A 24,149-nucleotide genomic window follows, 5' to 3' on the forward strand; every position below is an offset into this window, starting at 1 on the left:
GGATCAGGCAGTGTAAACATGAGGACGACTGATCCAGACTTCTAAAGTCAAAGTGCAGAGGGTGCGGCAGTTGCACAGAACAGCCTGCAGAGCCTCTAGGTGTAATGGTAACGCCCCCGTTGCTCCTAGAGGCTCATCTGCATATGTTAAAACATTTTTCTCAGCAGTGCGGGCACATATGAACATGGGACCAACACAGATGCCTTCAGCTGCCAAGCGCACATGTAACAGGTCAGCCAGTGTCATAGGTACAAAACTGCTGACAGATGCCCTTTAAGGGGCTACAGTTGATTGGTTTAATGTATCAGATCATGCTTGGACTTCCTGCTTGGAGAGAGGGAGAATGAGCTGCCACATTCACTGTCTATTCAAGGGAATCTGTCTGCAGCGACCTCCCTATCCAGCCGTTTGTATAGACACATAGCTGTGGTTCACCGGATTAAAACACTATTTCTCATTTGTTGACCCGAGGCTCCGTTCCAGAGTTACAATACTTTTTTCTTAATATGCAAATTAGGAATTTGGTGCAATGAGGGTGTCACCATTGCTCTTGTTGTACCCAAGCTCTGTTCCTTTCTATGGCTTGCCCCTCTCTGGCTGCTTTGATTGACAGGTCCAGGCAGTGGCAAAGCAGAGAAGGGAGGGGCTGGCCACAGAAAGGAGCAATCGGGTACAACAAGAGCAATGGTGATGTCCTCATTGCACCAAAGGCCTAATTTGCATATTTAGAAAAAAGTATTATAACTCTGGAACGGAGCCTCGGATGAACTCATGAAAAACTGTGTTTTAATCCGGTGAACCACAGCTGTGCGTCTATACAAAACGGCTGGATGGGGAGGTCACAGTTTTTCGGTAAGTGCTACAAATCATCTACTCAAGAGCACTGACAATAGTAGGAAACCCTATTTTTAAGCTTGAATTCTCCATTAAACAATGCTGGATCATTTTTTCTAAGAAGTCTGTATAGAGCCATTCCTCTTTTATTCCCCTTGGAAACGTACAACTAGATTGACAACTAGCTGCTTCTATTCCTGTTGTCAGTAGGGCAGTCCACAGTCGGATGCCTAGTCTGTAAAGGACAAACCCCACTGGCAAAAGCAACAATAAGGCCCAGTCAGTTATTCATACAATTCCATGAGGGATAACAAAGGAACAGCACAACTCAAGTTCTTTGCTCCAGAACATTTATCATATGGGGAATTCAAGCATTTATTAAAATGGACACATTCGGGGTCCCCTTTAATCCACTCGGCCCAATATTATACAGTGGCCATGCCTTTGTCGGCAGGTCACAGCAACATAACGTAGTTACCATTAGGGATCTCTCCGTTCTCTCTCTTTTTCTGCGACTTCCCAATGCTTTTACTCCTTGACCAAGAAAAGAAGGTTCCTTTCTTCTTCTTCTCGTTCTCTTCCTCCCCTCCAGACTCGTCATTCAGAGACCTCCCCGACTTGGTTTTCTTGCTGGATTGCTGAGTGTGGACAGGAAAGACGGGTCAGGCCAAATACTTCACTAAACAAAAGCGTTGGCTTCAATGGATATTTTTAACTTGTTCCACTAGTTGAGGGCAATGGTGACATTCTGCTCATCTGGTGCCATGGACACTTCGCTGAAGACCATTTATAGAGCACATCCCTATCTGGAGATAGATGGCCGTCAAAGAGGACACCAGGCCGGACATAGCAAAAAAGGCCACAGCCAAGTGCATCTATCCACTAGACGATCACCGCGCTGGAGATACATGCAGAATCCAACCATGAATCCTACTGGGACTGTGGCCATGAAATAGGGGACATCACAAACTCAGATGGTGTCTTTTTTTCCATCACTCGAAGCATAAAATTACATTCAAACAGGATGGGAGATTCTGATCATTCTTCAGGAAAGATCTATATCCTTAGGGCTCAGTCACACGACCGTATGCATTTTGTAGTCCGCAAACTTCGGATCCACAAAATACGGAAAACGGCCACAGGCTTCTTTGTAGGAACGCCTGTTTTGGTCTGCAAAAACGGACAGGAATAGGGCACGCAGAACGGTCACATGGAGGCAGACAGCACACGGATGACATCCACGTGTGGCCCCATAGAAATGAACGGGTCCACAGGTGAGCCGTAAAAAATGCAGATCGAGAAGTAAAAGAAAAGTTATCTAGACTTATCTATAAGCGATGATAATTGAGAACATCCATACATAAAAAGGGGTCCCCAAGAGGACACCCTTTCAGTAGGACGTCGCCTGTACTGTAGATAACTATAGTATGTACATAATTTGGTCCCTTCAGTGTTTACTATTCCCCTATTGGTTCCAAATTCATATAATTTTGCAACAAAAGTGTTATCTTGTTACATTTTAGATTATTATTTGATACATTTTTTAACCCCTTAGTGACCACACGCATTTAAAAAAAAAAAAAAAAAAAAAAATTGCATTCCAAGAACTTTTTTGTTTTTTGATCAATGTACTTGTATGAGTTTTTTTGTTTTTTTTTGCAGGACAAGTTATAGTTTTTAATGCACCCTTTTGGGAACATGTAATGATTGATTAAAGCAAGCAGTTTAGCTAAAACCCCCATTGTTTACGTCAGTAAAAAGGCGTATTAGTGGTTATTAATTAATTAGTGGTTATAATTAATGGAGTGGCAATGGGTTTGAGCTCAAGAACTACAGGAATCAACCACCAGGAATAAAGGAGACAGGGACATAGCAGCTAAAGCTGGATGGTCAGGAAGGAAGCGCTCCTTCCCAACAGTCGGTTGCTCCACCTCACCTCCACAGTATGAGGATGAGGGATGGCTATTGTGATCGCTCGTCCACATAGAGCTGGATATGTCAGGATATGTCATCAGTATCAGATCAGAGGGCGTCCAACAACCAGGACCCCAGCCAATCAGCTGTTTGAGAAGTCACCGGCGCTCTTGTGATGTGGCCTTCTCCCTGCTCACCAAGCACAGTGCCGTACATTGTATAGTGGCAATGTTTGGTACTGCTGCAAGTTGAATGGGGCCGAGCTGCCCCTAGGCCACGTGATCGATGAACGTGACGTCACTGACCACTGACTCCAGAGGATAGGTCATCAGTAAAAAAAATAAAAAAATAAAAAAAAAATCTCATACATACAGTATATACAGACAATTTATGTGCCCTGAAAATGTACCTTATCTGCGCAGGGAGAAGCCGCTAGTTGCTGCAGATTGGTAGCAGCTCTCCCTGCACTGGCGCTGCTGCCTGAGCTGTGCTTGGACAAAGCAGTGCTGTACTGTTGCTGCTGCCTGAACTGTGCTTGGACAAAGCAGTGCTGTACTGTTGCTGCTGCCTGAACTGTGCTTGGACAAAGCAGTGCTGTACTGTTCCTGCTGCCTGAGCTGTGCTTGGACAAAGCAGTGCTGTACTGTTCCTGCTGCCTGAGCTGTGCTTGGACAAAGCAGTGCTGTACTGTTCCTGCTGCCTGAGCTGTGCTTGGACAAAGCAGTGCTGTACTGTTCCTGCTGCCTGAGCTGTGCTTGGACAAAGCAGTGCTGTACTGTTCCTGCTGCCTGAGCTGTGCTTGGACAAAGCAGTGCTGTACTGTTCCTGCTGCCTGAGCTGTGCTTGGACAAAGCAGTGCTGTACTGTTCCTGCTGCCTGAGCTGTGCTTGGACAAAGCAGTGCTGTACTGTTCCTGCTGCCAGAGCAGTGCTTGGACAAAGCAGTGCTGTACTGTTCCTGCTGCCAGAGCAGTGCTTGGACAAAGCAGTGCTGTACTGTTCCTGCTGCCAGAGCAGTGCTTGGACAAAGCAGTGCTGTACTGTTCCTGCTGCCAGAGCACAGCTCTACAGAGTCAGTAGGAAAGTTGAGTAATTAATAAATAAAAAATAAACAAGAAATATAATATGCCGACACCTTCTTAGGAGTAGAAATATTGGAGCGGTCAGAGCTAATGCTGTGTTTTGAGGTGGGACTGCTTGGTATCTCTTGCGGGTCTGGGAGGGATCTCCCCTCCACTTCTGCGAGCATACATTCTTGGTACAGGTGAGACTTCAGGAACCGGGTGTAGCTGTCAAATTTCATGAGGTTAAAAATCTGAAAATCAATGGAAAAAAATAAAAATAAAATACAAATAAAATAAAAATGTAATTTTCAACCAAGTCAACATCCAGAAATATAAAAATGACAATATCAAGTATTCCAATTTTTCTGTCAGAATTAGCTTGTTGTGATGAAAAGCAACAGCATTTTAGTGAAGGAGACAAATTGATAAATGAAGGAAATGATTGTAAAAAATTAAGTTGGCAGTAGGGGGCAGTATCCAAGCAGTTCAGATAAGGTTATCCCCACTCTGCTAGGCCAACGGTTTAAGAAGCTTGAAAAAGTGACAACTATTTTTGTGAGCCAGAAATGTGTTTAGAGTAGTTGTCAGTTGCCTTCACTCGCTTCTTTCAGCGGGTCATACGATGTGCATTAAACAGCAGGGGGGGGGCGACAAAGAGGGACATTGTATATATCTACATGGGTAATACTGATCTGGACCTACCTGGAGCTGCTGTTCTTTAAACATATCGGGGTGCGGAGCATTCAGTATGTCGTCCGCCAGTTGTGCCTGGCTGTCAATGTTTACTGGTGTGGTTGCTTTGCTGCTTAAGAACTTATTAAATATCTCCCGAGCTCTGTACGTCAGCTGCAATAAAATAAAGACGACTTAATAGTTAACATGGCAGCCAAAGCGAGACCCGAGGCATTAGATTAAATGTGCCTCACAGTTTAAAAGGGGTTGCGTCACCAAACATATTCTACATTTTTCAAAACCAGCCCCTGGATCTGAATACTTTTCTAATTTCATGAAATTAAAAATTTTGCATAGCCACTGAGTTATTCAATAAAATGCATCTGTATAGCGCCACCTGCTGTTTGTTCTTTTAGTTATTTTTTTTGTCCGTCTCACTGAGCTGGTCGAGCGTGCTCAGTTTCGAATCTTCAACTGCCTCCAGTCATATGTTCTGTTAGACGCTGTGGCAGTTACAGGGAGAGAGCTGCAGCAGAAAGGACACGCCGCCTGAGGTGCCAGGCTGAAGATAATCTAGCAGAGGAATTGGAGCAATGAATGGGGAGATCTCTGGATCCATGTGATGTACAGGGCTGGTTCTAGCTTTCTTAGAAAGATATTATCATCATTATGGTGTCTGATTTTCATTTTTACATTAACGGAGGATTTCAACGCATTATATTTAATACGAGGAAACAGCTCCGTTTTTTTTTTCCTGAATTTAGTCTACTCATTTTTGGTTCCAGTATTCTCAAAGCTCGGTCATAACATTCAAGTACAGTTACGCACAAATACCAATGGTCACGTCAGCAATCTACCTCATTTTTGTCATGAGCTGGAACGCGACTAAAATATTCACAGGACTGCCAGAACAAGATGTTCTCCTCGCTGAATTCTTTCTTCAGAAATTCCTGCAGGGGACAAAGCCTGGATTACAATCAGACCTGTGCGCACATCAATCACCTCTACTATATACCATTATATACATATCAAAAAGGGACAAAATCCACAATGAAACCTGAGAACGACAAAAATAAATCCAGGAGCATCACTACCCAATAAAGGCACACGAGCGATAAACCTTAACTACTTCAGGTTTTATCTCCCGTGTCCCTGCAGCTCATCAGTCAGACAGCAGATCGTGACTGCAGGATCAGACTACACAGGGTTTATTTGTAGTCTGTAACCATGGAGACACAGGTCTGCCCAGGACGGTATTCACAACCAAATGTTCATGTGCTTAATTTTTTTAATTTTTTAGATGCACTGAAACTATAAAAGAATTATTGAAAAAGTATACATACCCTCTAAACGTCATTTTTCAGTTCAGAGCAGTATATTTCAAGGAAAAAAAGAGATGCAGAGGTGTTATGCCTAGGGCGGGGCATGAGGGGGTGGTGTATGACAGAGAATCCCTGTGTAAAGAGAGGATGTGCTGCCAACAATATGAACAGGGGATGAACGATCGTATTAACGATGATCGTTCGTCCCCCTTTCACACTAGCGTTATTCTTTTCAGGCATAGAGTTTCGTCCTAGAGGCTCTATACCGGAGAAGAACTGATCAGTTTTATCCCCATGCATTCTGAATGGAGAGTAATCCGTTGAGGATGCATCAGGAGGTCTTTAGTTCAGTCATTTTAACTGATCAGGCAAAAGAGAAAACCATAGCATGCTACAGTTTTATCTCCGGCAAAAAAAAACTGAAGACTTGCCTGAATGCCGGATCCGAAAAAAAGGTGAAAAAAAAGTAAATGCCGGACCAGTTTTGCCATATGACACCGGAAAGACGGATTCGGCATTTCAATGCATTTTTCTGACTGATCAGGCATTTTTAAGACTGATCATGATCCTGAGACATTGGTTACATATTCTATCGATATGCCACCAATGTCAGATTGGTGCGATGACCCTCCCTTCACTTCAGTGGGAGTTCCCGAAAATAGCAGAGCGCTAGGCATGGCCATTTTTCCATTCACCTCTATAGGACTTCCAAAGGTAGCTGAGCGTTCTCACTTGGCTATTTTTTGGAAATTTCCATAGGGAGACAAGGGTCCTGTATGGTAGAACCTTCCACTACATTAAAGAAGTGCCTGCAACCTGTCCTAGAAGGTGAGCAGAACTTTTTAACTCTACTTGCAGAGCTGCCTAGGGGGTGAGGGCCTCACAACACTGCTCTACAATAGATGGTAATGATGAGGTCCTGCATATGAAATACCATCATGGCTGAGCAGCCCGACAGGAACGCTCACCAGTATGTAGTGTATGCAAGTGCCAGAGCATAGTGAGGCCTCACCACCTCAGTCCCCTAAGCAGCTCTGCAAGTGGAGCCAACCAGTCCTGCTCACATTCTAGGACAAGTTGATGGTGGACATTTTAAATCATTCCTGAAGAATCCCTTTAAAAGGGGTTGTCTGGGTTCAGAGCTGAACCCGGACATACCCATAATTTCACCCTGATGTCAGCATTGGAGCATCTCATGCTCCGATGCGCTCCCTTGCCCTGCACTAGATCACGCAGGGCACGGGCTCTTTTGTTTACAATAACACACGGCCGGGCGAAGGCGTCCGCCCAGCAGTGTGTTCGGTGACGTCACCGGCTCTGATGGGCGTGCTTTAGCGCTGCCCTAGCAGTTTTACTGGCTAGGGCAGCGCTGAAGCCCGCCCATCAGTGCTGGTGACATCACCGGGATTCCTGGCAGCCCCATGTAGAGCCTGGTTCGTCACCAGAACTCCTGAAAATGCCTTTGCCCTGCGCAATTTAGCGCAGGGCAAAGGAGAGCATCGGAGCATGAACTGCTCCGATGCTCAAGTCAGGGGGGCTGCCTGGGTGAAAATGGAGGTATGTCCGGGTTCAGCTCAGAATTCCTTGATAAGGTATTTGAACATTACTTCTAAGCCAGACAACCCCTTTATATCTTCAGCTTTCTATCCTCATGGTTTTTGGATACAGCGATGTAATTTCCATGTAAATTGTAATTTCCATGTAAAACTCTTTTTTCTGCACAGTGATTGTTAGGTTTTTCAAATAAGCCACTTCAGCAGCAGCTGCTCCACTCATGGCTTGAAGAGCACTTGACAATTATTCTGCTTTTAACAGTTCCTTTCCACCAGTTTGCCCCACCAAGCCCTGGACTCGGCTTCTCTTTACTCTCCTCTGAGCATAAGTGCCGGCTCATGAACATTTTTTGATGACCCTTCTTCCCAAAAAATTGGATGCCAGTGTCTGGTACCTTATAAAAACCTTCCTGCCAAGTCTGATAGTTTCCATATAACCCTTACAAAAATGTTAGTCTCTTCAGCCATAATATATAGAAGTTTACTAACCGTGAAATATCGAACCCCCACTGGATCCTGGAGAAGCCTTTCAAAGGACACAGCCCAACTGGCCACCCGGCGCTCTCCAAGTCTTCGGCAGCTCTGCACGCTGGGCAGGCTGGCATTGCTGCTTAGGCTGTTCTCGCTGATGCATCCTTTTAGATCAGTGCTGTTCAGTTCTAGCAGAAAACACAAGAGGAACCCATGAGGTACAATGTAGGTCGTCCGCCTTAATGAAGCTCTACATAGACAACGGTATGGAAGTACTGCACCAGATAAGGTTGTAATTTACAGGCTAGGATTTCAAACATGTCAAAGTCCAGTAGATAGCACTCAATATAGTTGAAAGTTCTGGGTAAATTTCACTATAATGTGACTTCCCTGAATGACAACTTATCACCTATTCAGGAGGTTGGAACCCAACCAAATCACAAGAACGGCGAATCTATGTCCAACATCAACAGTCCCGTAGACTTTGAATAAAGCAGTAGAGCACATGCTTGACCACTAGTCCATTGAAACAGGGGTACAGGATCCCCATTCTCACAATCTAGACCATCATTAGTAGTAACCAACCATTCGGCCAACCCCTTTAACTGCTCTCCACTCTGGCCAAGAGATGAGGATCCCATGGACCAAGTAATTCCCTCCACTTGAGAACCCCCTAGATTGAGTTTTTCTTTTTCTTTGATAATTTCTGAATAGAGTGGCCACTGGCAACCGGGTAAGTAAAAACTTCGATGCTGGGATAGGTATTAGATCGATGAGGTTTCCAGCTAGGAAGGACCAAGATCTCCAGGTCCCCCACGTGACCGCAGTAAGGAGTCTGAATGAAGCAGTGGTAGAGAATGCGGGCTTCCACTGTAGTCACCGTTTATGGACTGATGGAACCAGACAGAATATAGGAACTCCACCGTTCTAGAAGGTAGATGATAAATACTAAAAAACAACCTATTACAATCAATCAGAGCTATCCCCATTAAACATAGAACACAATGTAAATACAGAAGGTATGATACACATTACCTACACAGCAAGTGATCACACCCTGATTTCGGAGAAGATTAGTTCGTCTTTCAGCCAGTAAAATAACCCTGTAAATTCTTTGTTTTTAGGCATGTGCAAATAGTGTTCTGCGTGGCAGGACCGCACAATGGCGAGCTGCAATATAGGCAAACTTTCTGGTTCAGTCCAGAAAGTAGATAACAACCTTATAAAAAAGTTGAGTTTAATTTATATAAACCTAAAAATTACAAAAAGGTCTGGTCTCCAGATGACTTTACAATTCTGAGCTCCAATTGCCCGGCACTCCCTGCTGGTTCAGGGTCTGTACGGATTCTACTCTACATGTTCTCCACACCAGGACTTTTCTGAGCAAATATATGTATATATACCACTACCTCGCAGTGCCCATCCAGTAGAGCTATATGTAATGTATTCAGAACATTTATCTCAGCCCCGGCAAATAACAGTGCGCTGTTGAGATAAAGCTGGCTGCGCAGTGATCCAACACAGGGGACGCCCCATCCTGACAGCAGGCAATCAAATCCTCACACAGCCCACAAGGCTGCGGATTAGAAGCTTGTCAGGATAATTAAGCCTCCCCCTCTGCGCTCTGTGTGCGGGGCGGCAGTCAATGGGCAATCAACTTGACTAGAGAAAGGAGAATGCGCCGCAGAACTATCATTATGTTAACGCGCCACGTGCAACAAAGAGGGCTTTCCACGGGCGTGCACACTCACACAGGAGCAGAAAGGCCTGTTATTTTCATTATTGTTTATTTAATAGGTGCCAAGAAATTCTGCAGAGCAACTGCGGGGAGGCGTCGGGCAAATGTGCTCATCCACGGGAAACAATACAACAGGCTCCATAACTGGAAGGGTTACGTGCTTACCCTGACTGAAACTATAGGAACCCAAATCAGTGAGGACCTGGCAGATGGAGACCACATTAACCTCTTTGGGCTTTGATATTTTTGACATGCTGACCAAGAGTTAGGGCATCTACGGTCATCCTTTTTCAAAGTCGGCAAGATAAAAAAAAGTGGCCACAGACATGGATAACCGTTTTAGGCATGAAACTGCGGCACAGTTTTGCAGCAATTTTGGAAATTTTTCACATGTTGACCTGAAGACAACCTCACACAAAGCCTATGATTCCGGCATAACTGATAGATTTAGGCCTCATGCACACGACCGTTGTTTTATTCCGTGTCCGTTGTGCCGTTTTTCTGCGGACCCATTGATTTTCAATGAGTCCGTTGAAAACTCGGCTAATGCACCGTTTGCCATCCGCATCCGTGATCCGTGGTTCCAGTCCGTAAAAAAAAAAAAAACAAAACAACCTGTCCTATTATTTTCGCGGAAAACGGTTCGCGGACCCATTCAAGTCAATGGGACCGCTAAAAAACGCAGAGGCACACAAGATTGCCATCCGCACGTCAGTGTCCATTTTTTTCCTATCATTTGCATGACAAACCTGTCTTAGACTTTTTTTTTACTTTCCTTTATGTTGTGTGGTCCTCCAAAAATAAAGGAAGACACACTGAAACGGATCACGGAACCCCGTTTTGCGGACCGCTAAAAAATACTGTTGTGTGCATGAGGCCTTAGGTCTATGGTTGGTTACCTTCTGGCTAAGCCCAAATATTCAGTCCTAGAGCAAAGAAATGGGCGTTCGTCAAGTTGAATTTACTTTTATGGTCAATACTCCAGGTTTAGGTCTCGTGCACACGAACGTATTTTCTTTCCGTGTCCGTTCCGTTTTTTTTGGCGGACTGTATACGGGAACCATTCATTTCAATGGGTCCGCAAATAAAATAAAAAAACAAACAAACAAAAACAAAAAAACTGAAGTTACTCAGTGTGCATTCCGTTTCCGTATGGCCGTATTTCCGTGCAGCAAAAAAACAGAACATGTCCCATTATTGTCCGCATTAAGGACAAGGATAGGACGGTTCTATTATGGGACAGCTGTTCCGTAAAATACGGAATGCACACTGATGCCATCCGTATTTTTTGCGGACCGCAAAATACATACGGTCGTGTGCATGAGGCCTTATGGAAAGATCTTAGACCATGTTTTGGCTGTTATAACCAATTAGAGCATGAGAATTGTATATACACGGATATATGGGTGGAAAAAAAAAACAACGTAGCATGTAGTGGTTTTTTGGGGTTCTAGATGCCAAACCAGTCCACAAAGTGAACAAAAACATCATCAGCTGTGTCAGGGGTAAAACAATTGGCCAGACAGAACCAGGCCTTAAGTGGTAAATTCTAGGACTCTTCCCTAACACTAGGTTAAAGACCCTTTCAATCTCAGACGTCTAAATTGCCAAAAACATTCCATATTCTTGAATTTCAAGGCCATAAAACGCACTTTGGAGAGAGAAGAAATGCAGTGTTCATTTAGCAACAGACTGAAGCAGGAGTCCAAGGAACCCGAATACAGGAGTCCAAATTATCATCATTGCTTTGATATATTTGGCAGAACTCTGTAGAAAAATGGTTCTTGTCTAGGACACCAGAGTCAACCTACAATTGGGGCTTGAGTTTTTACTACACTATGAATAACTTTTGCCACAGCTAGCCAAGAAACATAAAGACTGAAGCTAAACATGCAAAAACACAATTAATGGCATCTGTACTTGGCATACAAGTCCAGCTTGAATCTATAATAGGTCAGGTTCTGCTTGTCCTCATTTCCATGCCTCTCTCTGTCTCCAAGGCATGCATCCGGCTGACCATAAGAACAGGAGAAGTGACATGTAGAGGAAACCCAGGAGGGGGAACATCAGGTTGGACAGTTTGCTTGCAGGCCAACTTTCACTAGACATTTTTCTAGTCAGATTCCTTTGCTCCTGGGTTTCAACAAGTCTCTGGACAGGAGGCCTCAAGGACCCCTGGCATGAGATGAGATGCTCTAGACGTGCCAGAACATTGCTCTTGGCTGCCTAATACTAGGCCATGACATCTACACATCACAGACATGACAATGAAAATGTGCTCAAAGGCAAGGAGGAATAGGAGCTGAACATTAGTGCCCGATTCAGTTCTGGATGCCTTCAAAAGAACCCCATAGAAAAGATTAACATGATGCCCCTGACTTGGTGCTGTTTGATGCCACCACACTTCCAACAAGGGTAGGAGGGATCGAACTGTAATATATTGTAAAACAAGGATGGTGCAATACAAATGTAAAGTTAGCACTTATGATGAGGGCGACCATGAGATTGGATGGTTTTTTGGCATATCCTAACAAAGCTTTAGGTTTTTTCTATGGTCACACTAACTAGGATTGAACTAGGGTTCAACTGGTGCCTCCCCGACTTTACTCACAGCTAGACCTGATATTTGCTAGATTATCACATATACTGAATTACTGGATGGTCATAAAATAAAATGTATATAAAACTAACTTGTGAGGATAGAGAACCTTAAAAGGAATGTTTTAGCAGAAAACATTTTTGGGTTTTATTTTATGTTTTCTGCAGCCCACTTGTCAGCTTTGCTGTATACACAAGGACAGAATGAGCAGAGTCATCTCAAAGGGTGAAGGGTTATAATGACAGTTCTATGGCATTACCAACTATGGCAGGGTGCTAAATCTCCTTAACGAGACCAGTCCTGTATGGAGACTTAGTGGAAGTTCTCCATGGTATGGAATCCTACTCCGTACTGATGAGGAGGGGAAAGCATCCCAAAACAGCAGTCTACGGATGGATATCTGGTCTGGCTATATTCCCTTGCCAAATCTCAAGGTTTGCTGGGAAACCAGATTTTGACTCATAGGAAGCTACTTCCCATAGGTGGCACTGGCGAGATGGTTCTACAACTATTAAAGTGTATGTACAGAAAAACATGGCTTCTCTTTTGGAAATTGTGCCAGTTGTTTCTGATACTGCAACTTAGCTCCATCGAAGTGAACGGAGTTGAGCGGCAACATCACGTACAATGTGTGTGTTATTGTTTTTGGAAGAAAATGGCGCTTTTTTTTTCCATCTAATTCTGGACAAGCCCCTTTAACAAGAACATCATCTATTAGCCAGAGTGGCTAGCAGCTACAAAGGGTGTCTTTCACTCTGGAGTTCTCCGCGCACTTATTTTAATGGTTACAGTGTAATACTTCATTTCTCCTGTGGGTGTGCTGTTGGAATTGAACTCCTGCTGATGTGGTGGTGCAGATCACAGCTGATCGAATTAACTTTTCACCTGGAGATTTTACTAACAAAAAAAAGGCATCATCCAAAGCTGAAAACTCAGTTTTGAAAGACCAAAATTAAATATTAAAAGTAAAATCTACGCTATAACAATTTTTTTTATCAAATGGTCTTTGCTTGGTTCTCTTTTTATGGTTTTGTGAAATTCCACATTGTATTGCGCTGCAAATAAAGGGCCAGATTATCAGATGCCAGATTACAGGAATATATATTAAAAGCTCGCTGTGAGGAGGAATAAGTCGCAGTACCAGGCAGGTTTTAGAGCGCAGAGGAAGCAGATTCTATATTTTTAACCTTTGCTGACAGCTGGGATTTGATTTATATTGGTGGGAGCAGATTTTTTTTCTTTTCTAAAGGAACTGGCAATTGCCTCCAGAATCTGTCTGATCGGTTATTATAACATTATTCATGTGCCGTTTCCCCTATCTCCCCTCCTCTAAATATAGCCGTTTCTCTGACTAAACATGAAATTGCTGTTGTTTTCTCATGTGCGCTGGAGACGTGATATACATCTTCAGAGGCCTGTGAGAACGACGCCGGCTTTATCTTGTATCTCTCCGATGCACGCCTACGATTTTATCCCAGATAAGAGCTTGCTGAATGTTCTGTGAAAGATCCTGCAAACAGTCATTTTCTACTTTTCACACAGTTCACACCGTCATAAATACCGGATTTAATAGACGTCACCTGGTTACAAGGAACTGCCTGCAGGGTCATATTGCTTTCATATATTTCTCTTTTTTTATTGTTTTTTTTTTTCCCATTCATCACTTTTATAATAATCTTTCTTACATATTTTTATTTATATATCATGTGTGAATATGAATCATGTATTTGTCATTTTATGTCCAGGTATTCGTACATTATATCGTGTATTGTTTTGAATGCTCTAGCACTTTAATATCATCTATCACTGTAATCACGTTAATGACCTGATTCAATGCACTTCAGCATCATTCAACTATAAATGACTGCAGCGCTGGTTTTAGCTCTACCGATGAGACGCTTGACACGCGTGAACCTTCACCCTCTGATGCGCGCTTGTATCCTAGTTACCGTATGACGCGAGCAGGCATGTGACCGGCCATCACGTGATGGCGGCGCACTGCCGGACGGATGCAGGCAGCGCATGGTGGGGAAGGAAGTTCAGACGCGTCTCCGTCTCATGACGCCAGTACACATCGGTAGGCACTTTTCTTATTAGGCCAACAGCGCTCCGATTGGCGAGCTATGCGTTTAAATATACACATTTCCAAGCAGAACTGCGCCCCCCAGTGGAAGGCTTCGCCGAAACGTGCGTTGGGGTGTGCGGTTCTCCCGAGGTGTAAGAGTTAGCTTCTGGTTAGAAATAGGTGACTATGTTGATAGGTCCTGGCAGTGGCACTTGTCTTTATTGTAATTTAGCAATTATTTGCTTATGTTACATTGGACTAATTGAGTTACTACTTATAGCTACTCCTATAGATAATTAATTGTTATTATACTATTATACCATCCCTCAGGAGAACCGCACTTTTTGTGGTTTTTCATCTCTGCTAATCAGGTTACATTTTATACAATTATTTTATAAAGATCTTTTATATACACTGCTCAAAAAAATAAAGGGAACACTTAAACAACACAATGTAACTCCAAGTCAATCACACTTCTGTGAAATCAAACTGTCCACTTAGGAAGCAACACTGAGTGACAATCAATTTCACATGCTGTTGTGCAAATGGGATAGACAACAGGTGGAAATTATAGGCAATTAGCAAGACACCCCCAATAAAGGAGTGGTTCTGCAGGTGGTGACCACAGACCACTTCTCAGTTCCTATGCTTCCTGCCTGATGTTTTGGTCACTTTTGAATGCTGGCGGTGCTTTCACTCTAGTGGTAGCATGAGACGGAGTCTACAACCCACACAAGGGGCTCAGGTAGTGCAGCTTATCCAGGATGGCACATCAATGCGAGCTGTGGCAAGAAGGTTTGCTGTGTCTGTCAGCGTAGTGTCGAGAGCATGGAGGCGCTACCAGGAGACAGGCCAGTACATCAGGAGACGTGGAGGAGGCCGTAGGAGGGCAACAACCCAGCAGCAGGACCGCTACCTCCGCCTTTGTGCAAGGAGGAACAGGAGGAGCACTGCCAGAGCCCTGCAAAATGACCTCCAGCAGGCCACAAATGTGCATGTGTCTGCTCAAACGGTCAGAAACAGACTCCATGAGGGTGATATGAGGGCCCGACGTCCACAGGTAGGGGTTTTGCTTACAGCCCAACACCTTGCAGGACGTTTGGCATTTGCCAGAAAACACCAAGATTGGCAAATTTGCCACTGGCGCCCTGTGCTCTTCACAGATGAAAGCAGGTTCACACTGAGCACATGTGACAGACGTGACAGAGTCTGGAGACGCCGTGGAGAACGTTCTGCTGCCTGCAACATCCTCCAGCATGACCGGTTTGGCATTGGGTCAGTAATGGTGTGGGGTGGCATTTTTTTGGAGGGCCGCACAGCCCTCCATGTGCTCGCCAGAGGTAGCCTGACTGCCATTAGGTACCGAGATGAGATCCTCAGACCCCTTGTGAGACCATATGCTGGTGCGGTTGGCCCTGGGTTCCTCCTAATGCAAGACAATGCTAGACCTCATGTGGCTGGAGTGTGTCAGCAGTTCCTGCAAGACGAAGGCATTGATGCTATGGACTGGCCCGCCCGTTCCCCAGACCCGAATCCAATTGAGCACATCTGGGACATCACGTCTCGCTCTATCCACCAACGTCACGTTGCACCACAGACTGTCCAGGAGTTGGCAGATGCTTTAGTCCGGGTCTGGGAGGAGATCCCTCGGGAGACCGTCCGCCACCTCATCAGGAGCATGCACAGGCGTTGTAGGGAGGTCATACAGGCACGTGGAGGCCACACACACTACTGAGCCTCATTTTGACTTGTTTTAAAGGACATTACATCAAAGTTGGATCAGCCTGTAGTGTGTTTTTCCACTTTAATTTTGAGGGTGACTCCAAATCCAGACCTCCATGGGTTGAAAAATTTGATTTCCATTTATTTTATTTTTTTTGTGATTTTGTTGTCAGCACATTCAACTATGTAAAGAACAAAGTATTTCAGAAGAATATTTAATTAATTCAGATCTAGGATGTGTTATTTGTGTGTTCCCTTTATTTTTTTGAGCAGTGTATTTTGAGCTATAGAGACTCTGGCGTCTTTTTGTAGGTAATTTTGTCTCTGGTATTGCAGCCAAGTCCCACTGACAATGTAGCTGAGCTGCAATACCAGACATGAACCCACGGACAGGTGTGGCGCTGCTTCTGGTCTTATGGCAATCCTTTAAAAGGGTTATCCTCCCATTTCCATATAGAAATAATAGAAAGGGGACCTTCCGTCCCAGCACAGAGAGCCGTAGTTTTGTGGATGGCAGAGACACAAATTCGGAACAATTTTTTTACTGACAAATTGGAAAATTGAGGGGGGAAATTATTATGATTGCCGTTTCATATGCCAGTCTTAACCAGAAGTGCGCTGCAGTAAGATGTGCCCAATTTGTTGAAGGCCATCTGTCAGCAGTTTTGTACCTATGACACTGGCTGACCTGTTACATGTGCACTTGGCAGCTGAAGACATCTGTGTTGGTCCCATGTTCACATGTGTCCGCATTGCTGAGAAAAATGAAGTGTTAATATATGCAAATGAGCCTCTAGGAGCAACGGGGGCGTTACCATTACACCTAGAGGCTCTGCTCTCTCTGCCATTTGATTGAGGGGTCAGGTGTGATAATGTTTACACTGCCTGGTGCTGTCTATCAAAAGTGCAGAGGGCGCAGCAGTTGCAGAGAGAGCTGAGCCTCTAGGTGTAATGGTAACGCCCCCGTTGCTCCTAGAGGCTCATTTGCATATATTAACACATCATTTTTCTCAGCAATGCAGACACATATGAACATGGGACCAACACAGATGTCTTCAGCTGCCAAAGGCACATGTAACAGGTCAGCCAGTTTCATAGGGACAAAACTGCTGACAGATGCCCTTTAAGAGGCACTTTTAATATGTTTGATGCATATTATGGCAGTCCATGTGCTAGAAATACTATGAAGTTCGCGCTATCATTTATGTAAATTCCTGATGTAAATGATACTCTCTCTGTGGGACTCGGTAAGCCCCGGCTTGCTGGCTAAGACCTGATAACTAATTGAAAAGCCGCAATATTTTGCGCCCAGCCAGTGGTTACCACAATCAGGGACTTTTTAAACGCCAGAAACACAAGGAGGGATCACCTAAACCTTCAAGGTAAAGGAGTCAGGGAACAGGTCATATGATCCCTCTTGGCCAATCAAAAGAGGCGTGGTGTTCATGTATAGTGCATTCTGGGAAAGAATCACCGGTGACCACCTTGTCGCAAGGAGGCAATTAAAGCACAGGCTGGATGAAGACCACATCAGACAGCTCCTCATATCTCGGGACCCCTGTGTGACATAAAAAAGGACAAGAACAGTGCTGTTCCAATTACTGGAAGACCCCTTTAACTGTGTACAAGGCTGAGTGACGACCACTACTGTTCCTTCCAACCCTGAACGGTGTATAAATCTGCATAGGTATACTAGTGTCAGTCTACACTGTAGTTCTGGCATTCTATTTATGATCAGGATTACATTATGTGCTTTAACTTTTGCTCTTATATTGTTATCATATATAGCACACTTCTATAGTGGATACCAATAAATATATATCGAGACCGATCGATATAGAAGAGCTGAATGTGTTTTTGTACAGCAAAAGTACATTGACGTAAGGAAAAACCATAAGTTAACCTGCAGTCTTATGTAAACTACAAACCCAGCTCTGCTACTTCTGAATTTTCCAGCGAGCTGGTCGCACGCACAAAGCCAAACGTTCCTGGAAATTCTGGCTCACGACACACGAATGGATTACATAACTAATAATTCATCACCATTATATCGCGTCCAGCTCGATGTAAGACACGCGGGCAGCCGACAAGTCTGAGAATAAAGTAGGAGCAATGCCATAACAACTTAATACAAACCACAAAAAGTAAAAAAGAATGTGACCCCACCCAGTCACATAAGATGGTACGGTCTTTTACCTGGGTACAGCTGGTAGGACCCCGTGTGCCACCTCACCAGATACTTCAAATCACTCACAGAGAACCAGCCATCAGAATCCATGCCCACTTCAGCTTCTGACACCCATGGCCCCACGGGTACAGTCCCTGGCAATGAACTGGCACATTGTTCCCGGCCAATACCTCCACAGTTAAGACAAATTAATTTACATTTTCCGGGAATATCCGCGGCCGTACGGACAAATTGATTCTCCTCACCCCTCTGCCTCCATGGCTGGAAGAAGTGAAAACTGATAGTAGCCTTAACAAAGCAGGACGGGAAGGCTACTAAATAATGGAATAAAGAGGACCTTTAGCCTGCCGCAGATAAAGAGGCCTCAATTATTAACGCTAGCGCCAGGGGTGACTGATCGCAAGGGAAAAACCCATTTACAGGCTTTTTCTGATGTACTATTAGGGATCAAAGCCAAAAGCATTATCATAATCTAGCTCCAGTATTCCCAGCGGGTGTAGCAGAGCTGAATTGCTCACACAGTCTGTCATATGGCCCAATTTAGGTGATGTCAAAGTGCATAATGTGTGGCTTTACATAGGACTGCATGTGAAGTCCTGGCAATCGTTTTTGCATAAATAGTGGGGCCATAACAGCATAATGTAAAGGTGGCCATACACCATTTCACAGGGAGTGGAGGACTCTGTATGGGGCGTCCAGACTCTCCACCGACACCAGAAGGATCGGGCAGATGGAGTTCAATATGCCCGATCCTTCCTTTCTCAGGGCTCATGCACACAAACGTATTTACTTCCCGTGTCTGTTCCTTTATTTTATTTTTTTTGCAGACCGTATGCGGAACCAATTCATTTCAATGGGTCCGAAAAATAAATAAATAAAAATCACAAAATAAAATACGGAAGGTACTCTGTGTGCATTTCGTTTCTGTATGTCCGCATTTCTGTTCCGCAAAAAAAAACAAAAAAAAACAACATGTCCTATTATTGTCTGTATTACGGACAAGGATAGGACTGTACTATTAGGAGCCAGCTGTTCCGTTCCGCAAAATACAGAACGCACACGGAAATAATCCATATTATTTGCGGATCCGTTTTTGCGGCCATTCTAGAAGCACGCACCCCATACATCGCCACCTCTTATACTGCAGCATCAGGCCTCTTTCACACGACAGTATGGCTTTTTCAGTGTTTTGCGGTCCGTTTTAAACGGATCCGTTGTTCCGTTTTTTGTTTCTGTTGTGTTTCCGTTCAGTTTTTCCGTTTTTCCATATGGCATATACAGTATACAGTAATTTCATAGAAAAAAATTGGGCTGGCCATAACATTTTCAATAGATGGTTCCGCAAAAAACGGAACGGATACGGAAGACATACGGATGCATTTCCGTATGCATTCCCTTTTTTTGCGGACCCATAGACTTTAATGGAGCCACGGAACGTGATTTGCGGCCAAATATAGGACATGTTCTATCTTTCAACGGAACGGAAAAACGGAAACGGAATGCATACGGAACACATTCCGTTTTTTTTGCGGAACCATTGAAATGAATGGTTCCGTATACGGACCGCAAAAAACGGCCCGCAAAACGGAAAAAAAAAAACGGTCGTGTGAAAGAGGCCTAACAAGACAGATGTACCATTCAGCATGCTAACCCAGCTTGGGCGACAACTAACTTGGCTTCCATAACCATTCACTTTAGGGTTGTCACCCACTAATGGGTTGTGCGATCTGATTTGGTTTTTCTATAAAACAGCGCCACTCTAATCCAGTGACTGCGTTTGGTATTGCAGTTCCACCCCATCAATCCCATTGGATAAGGCCAAGCTGCAATATCAGTTACAGCCCAAAGACAAAAGTGGCGCCATTTTTTGGGGGGGAAAAAGGGCTCTTCTCTAATTGAATACAACCTCCTGAATTTTCCTGTGAATAGTTTATTTTTTGGGACTGTGTGGAATTTAGCATTTTACAGGCCGATTTTGCGTCCCCTGGGAGAACACAAAGTATTCAGAGGTTTACTTGGAGAATCCAGGGATGGACCAGGGATGGTAAATCAATGTCGACCTCTTTTTCCTGCTTCTTAACCTCTACACCTCCAGACAGAACCATACGGCGAAACATGACTTTCAGAGCTGGAAAGAGACGCCAGTTTTACAAGAATTCCCAGTGAAGTCCCCAGTCTGGACTGGAGCCACGCGCTTACGATGAAATCTAATCTCCATAACACAGAAGATATTCCCAGTCATGAATTACACGTCAGTTGCCCTGTTTATACGCAGGGGTTTCTTTTCCCTATGAACATTTATTAAATTGAAAGAAAAAAAAAAGAAGGCAAAAATGATGTCACTTTTTGGATTCAAAATATAAAATTGAAAAATGCCGTGTGCCGCATTCCCTTCACTGTACACCAGGCACAGCGCCTTACTTTTTTTAGTGGTCGTTTCTAGTATTACAGCTCAGTCCCATTGACTTCAATGGGACTGGACATCAATACCAGGCACGGCCACTATGGAACGTGTGGACCTGTGTCAGGCAAGTAGCTGGGGTACTGGCACCCCTTCGATCAGCTGAATGGCAGGGGCACCAGTAGTCAGAACCCGACCGATCTGATAATGATGGTGTACCCTAAGGTCATCAAATCAAATGTAAGATCAGTCTGGTATATCTCCAATGTATATTTTCTGATTTCATTTAGACTCATGTACAGCCTAGAAAAAAATATATATATATGCACCTGGAAACAACCAACAAGGAGGTTATTTGATTCTGATATTATAACTTTAAAAAGGTATATATACCTGGCACAGTTCAATACATCTCTAGTGTTTTTAGCACCCAAGCACCCAACTGGTCTTAAAGGACCGGTCCCTTCGCCTGACATGTTTCTTTTAGTAATTACTTGCATTTCCCATGTAATAATTCCGGATCGTCTATTCTTATGACAAGGTTGTGCCATTCCTTGAATATTCCGTCAGGAAGTTATTAATGAATTACTAACAGTTTCTAAAGAAGGTCCAGATGGGTATTACCAGTTGGAAAGCGGGGGTGTCCCTGCACAGCACTGATTGGATAGTGACAGACTGTGCAGGGACACACCCCCAACTGGTAATACCCAGCTGGACCTTTATTGCAAACTGCTAGAAATTCATAACTTCTAGCAGGAATAATAGAGGCACAGAACATCATAAGAATAGATGCTGCAGGATTGGGGAATGCAAGTAGTTACTAAAACAGACTTGTCAGGAGCCATCTATTATGCATATAATGTAACAGAACAGATCCAAAAGATCAGTCATCAGTATCTTGCGGACTGTCTCCAGTCATTTTTTCTTTTCTTTAAATCAATACTGTAAAAAATGAACTGAAAATATAAAAGAAATACCAAGAAAACATGGTCCCGAGCCTCAGTGCGGAGGTGGCACCTGCAAGCCCCAAAAACATGTCGTCACCGGATCCCATACCTTTGTGTCTAGAGTCCAATTTTTATAGTTTGAAGAAGATGGGACAAAGGAAGGACTCGATCAGTTCTCATCACTTCACACCCAAGACTGAAAACTAAAATTTTTTGTCTCCAGTTACAGACAAATCATCTATGTCTAAAATATGCAAGACAAGTCCTTAACCTCGTCATAAAAGTCAACCGGCAGTGAACCGTTCTCACCACCATGCGCCATACGACTGCCCTCCTGCATGGGGGTCTCCAGGTGGCAATACAGTTAAACAAGACCCCATAACAAAGGTTTTGTGAGCCACAGAGAAGATGGGATGAGGACGGGAAGATGTTTCAGCATCTGGTAAAGTTAGTGAGATATCCTAGGACAGGGGAGAACTTCATAGGTCATCCTTTCATAGAGGAAGGTTCCTTATTTGGGACCTCAAACAATGAGCTGGAACAGAGAGGAGCTACAAAGACAGTCCCTTGTTGGAGGACCCAATACATCCAAGCCTAATATGGACAGCCTTTGATTTCAAAGGGCTCTGTGTAATGCTTAATGTCACCAGCGGTGGTGCTGTAGGAGAATCAAACACTTGCAGGAGGGTTTCCTTACTGACCCCTTAGATCATTCAATCCACTTATTTCAAGGGACCTTCCAAAAATAAGGAATTGGCAAAAGTGGACAATACCTTTAAGCAGAATTTGTAGTGGCCAGACAAGGCAATGTCACCTGAAGTAGCTCTCTTGAGAGGAAAGTGGTGGATTGGCTGCTGAACCTCATAGGACATATGGACAGAGGCTGTCCTGGTGGGACAACCACTATGACGCACCACTACGTTGAGAATATATCCTGCTCCAACTGCGGGTACAGGACTGGGTACAGAGATGTGGACCCCCAATTTCCAGTGTTGGAAGCAGTAGCTTGAGTCCTTCAAAACCAGAAACAACGTCACATCTATATTGTATAGGTGTCTAGTATTGCAGCTCCGCTCCATTGAAATGAACAGGGATGAGCTGCAATACCACGGAAATCCTGTGCCGAAGGGTGGCGCTGTTTCTGGAAGAAAAAAAAAAAGCCATCTTTTGTATATGTATGACGTGTCATGCATAACAACGAATTTTGAGTCAGACATGAAATGCTCCCACTCCTGGGCTGGGATCCTGCACGGTGGGGAATTCTACATTGGTCACAGATTTCGTGGACTATCAGCAGAGCAGAGCGGTGGTGTGTTTGAGAATGGACATAACCCTGCAGAGTGTGCGACGGGTCCGGACAGAGCTCTACCGATAAGATACCAGCGCTCAAACTAGATCTCGCCGTCCAGTCCTAGGAAATGGCATCAGACCAGTCCATTATATAAACACATACACTTTACGTGACATCACTAGGTATAAAAGTGTATAAAACCACAATACTGGCACTAACTATTTACAAATAGTTTTCTTTGCCCATCCCCATGATAACATGGGTCTCTACTATCTCCCCTGAGGACAAAAGGATCAGGCATATCGAAGATCAAAATCTGAATGGGGCAGCTCAGCCCTATTCACGTCTATGAGGCTGAGCAGCTAATAAGCCATGTGACCAATGAATGTGACGTCATATTGCCTAGGAAAAGCTGAAAGAAGGCCACAGTGCTACCATGTTTCCGTTGAGACGGGTCTCCCTGAGAGAGATATATATATATATATATATATATACACACACACATATATACATATACACACACACACACACACACACATATATACATATACACACACACACACACACACACATATATACATATATATACACACACACACATATATATATTTGGTCTGAGGTCTGCACCATGCCTCCCAAGTGTCCTTTTTGACCCAAGTCCCTCTGTCCCTCTTTGATCCTTAAAGGGAACCCGTCATCAACGTTATGCTGATCTCACTGAGGGCAGCATAAATTAGTGACAGAAATGCTGATGTCAGCGATGTGTCACTCATGAGCTAAAAGTAAGTGGTTGCTGAGAACCAGCATCTTCATCATTGCAGCCCAGGCCTTGAAAAGAGTCAAATCTACCTGATAACAGTCCTGGTTATTCATAATCTCCTGCTCTCTTTGTCCATCTGCTGATGACTGGCAGTTCTCTCCTAGAGAGAAAGAGAGAAAACTAGGTAGAAGACTGTCAGTCATCAGCAGGTGGGCAGGAGAGCAGGACTTCATGTATAACCAGGACTCTTCTCAGGTGGCCGTGACTCTTTTCCAGGCCCAGTCTGCAATGATTGTGATGTCTGTTCTCGGCAACCACTTACTTATAAATGACAGACCGCTGAAATCATCTCACCTGTCTCTACTTTATTCTGCCGTCAGTATGGGCAACATAACGTTGATGACAGGTTCCCTTTAAATCTCCCTCTTTTTGACCTGGGGAATTAGTGCATAAATGTGCATTAATATATTTTCGAAATTGCTCCTTACTAAAGGGTTTGTATGGTTTCCACCTGTATATTAGACCAGAACTTCATTATTTGGTGCAATTTGGACCTTAAAATATTTATAATCTAATGGAGTTATGTGCCAATATTTAAATGGATATAAT

At 44.0% G+C, this 24,149-nt stretch overlaps 1 protein-coding gene across 3 annotated transcripts in view; it reads right to left on the reverse strand.

The window, feature by feature from the left end:
- The window catches only part of RGS12 (regulator of G protein signaling 12), a 146,193-nt gene that overhangs the window by 30,931 nt on the left and 91,113 nt on the right, over positions 1 to 24,149 (reverse strand). For all 3 annotated transcript variants that reach the window (XM_040419172.1, XM_040419173.1, XM_040419174.1), the window contains 5 exons: positions 7,848 to 8,017; positions 5,341 to 5,433; positions 4,514 to 4,657; positions 3,883 to 4,062; positions 1,313 to 1,472 (listed from right to left, as the gene is read on the reverse strand). In XM_040419172.1, the coding sequence (XP_040275106.1) occupies positions 1,313 to 1,472; positions 3,883 to 4,062; positions 4,514 to 4,657; positions 5,341 to 5,433; positions 7,848 to 8,017 (747 nt within the window). The remainder of the gene's footprint in view (positions 1 to 1,312; positions 1,473 to 3,882; positions 4,063 to 4,513; positions 4,658 to 5,340; positions 5,434 to 7,847; positions 8,018 to 24,149) is intronic.

This window comes from Bufo bufo, chromosome 2, assembly GCF_905171765.1.
Source record: "Bufo bufo chromosome 2, aBufBuf1.1, whole genome shotgun sequence".
Lineage (NCBI taxonomy): Eukaryota > Metazoa > Chordata > Amphibia > Anura > Bufonidae > Bufo > Bufo bufo.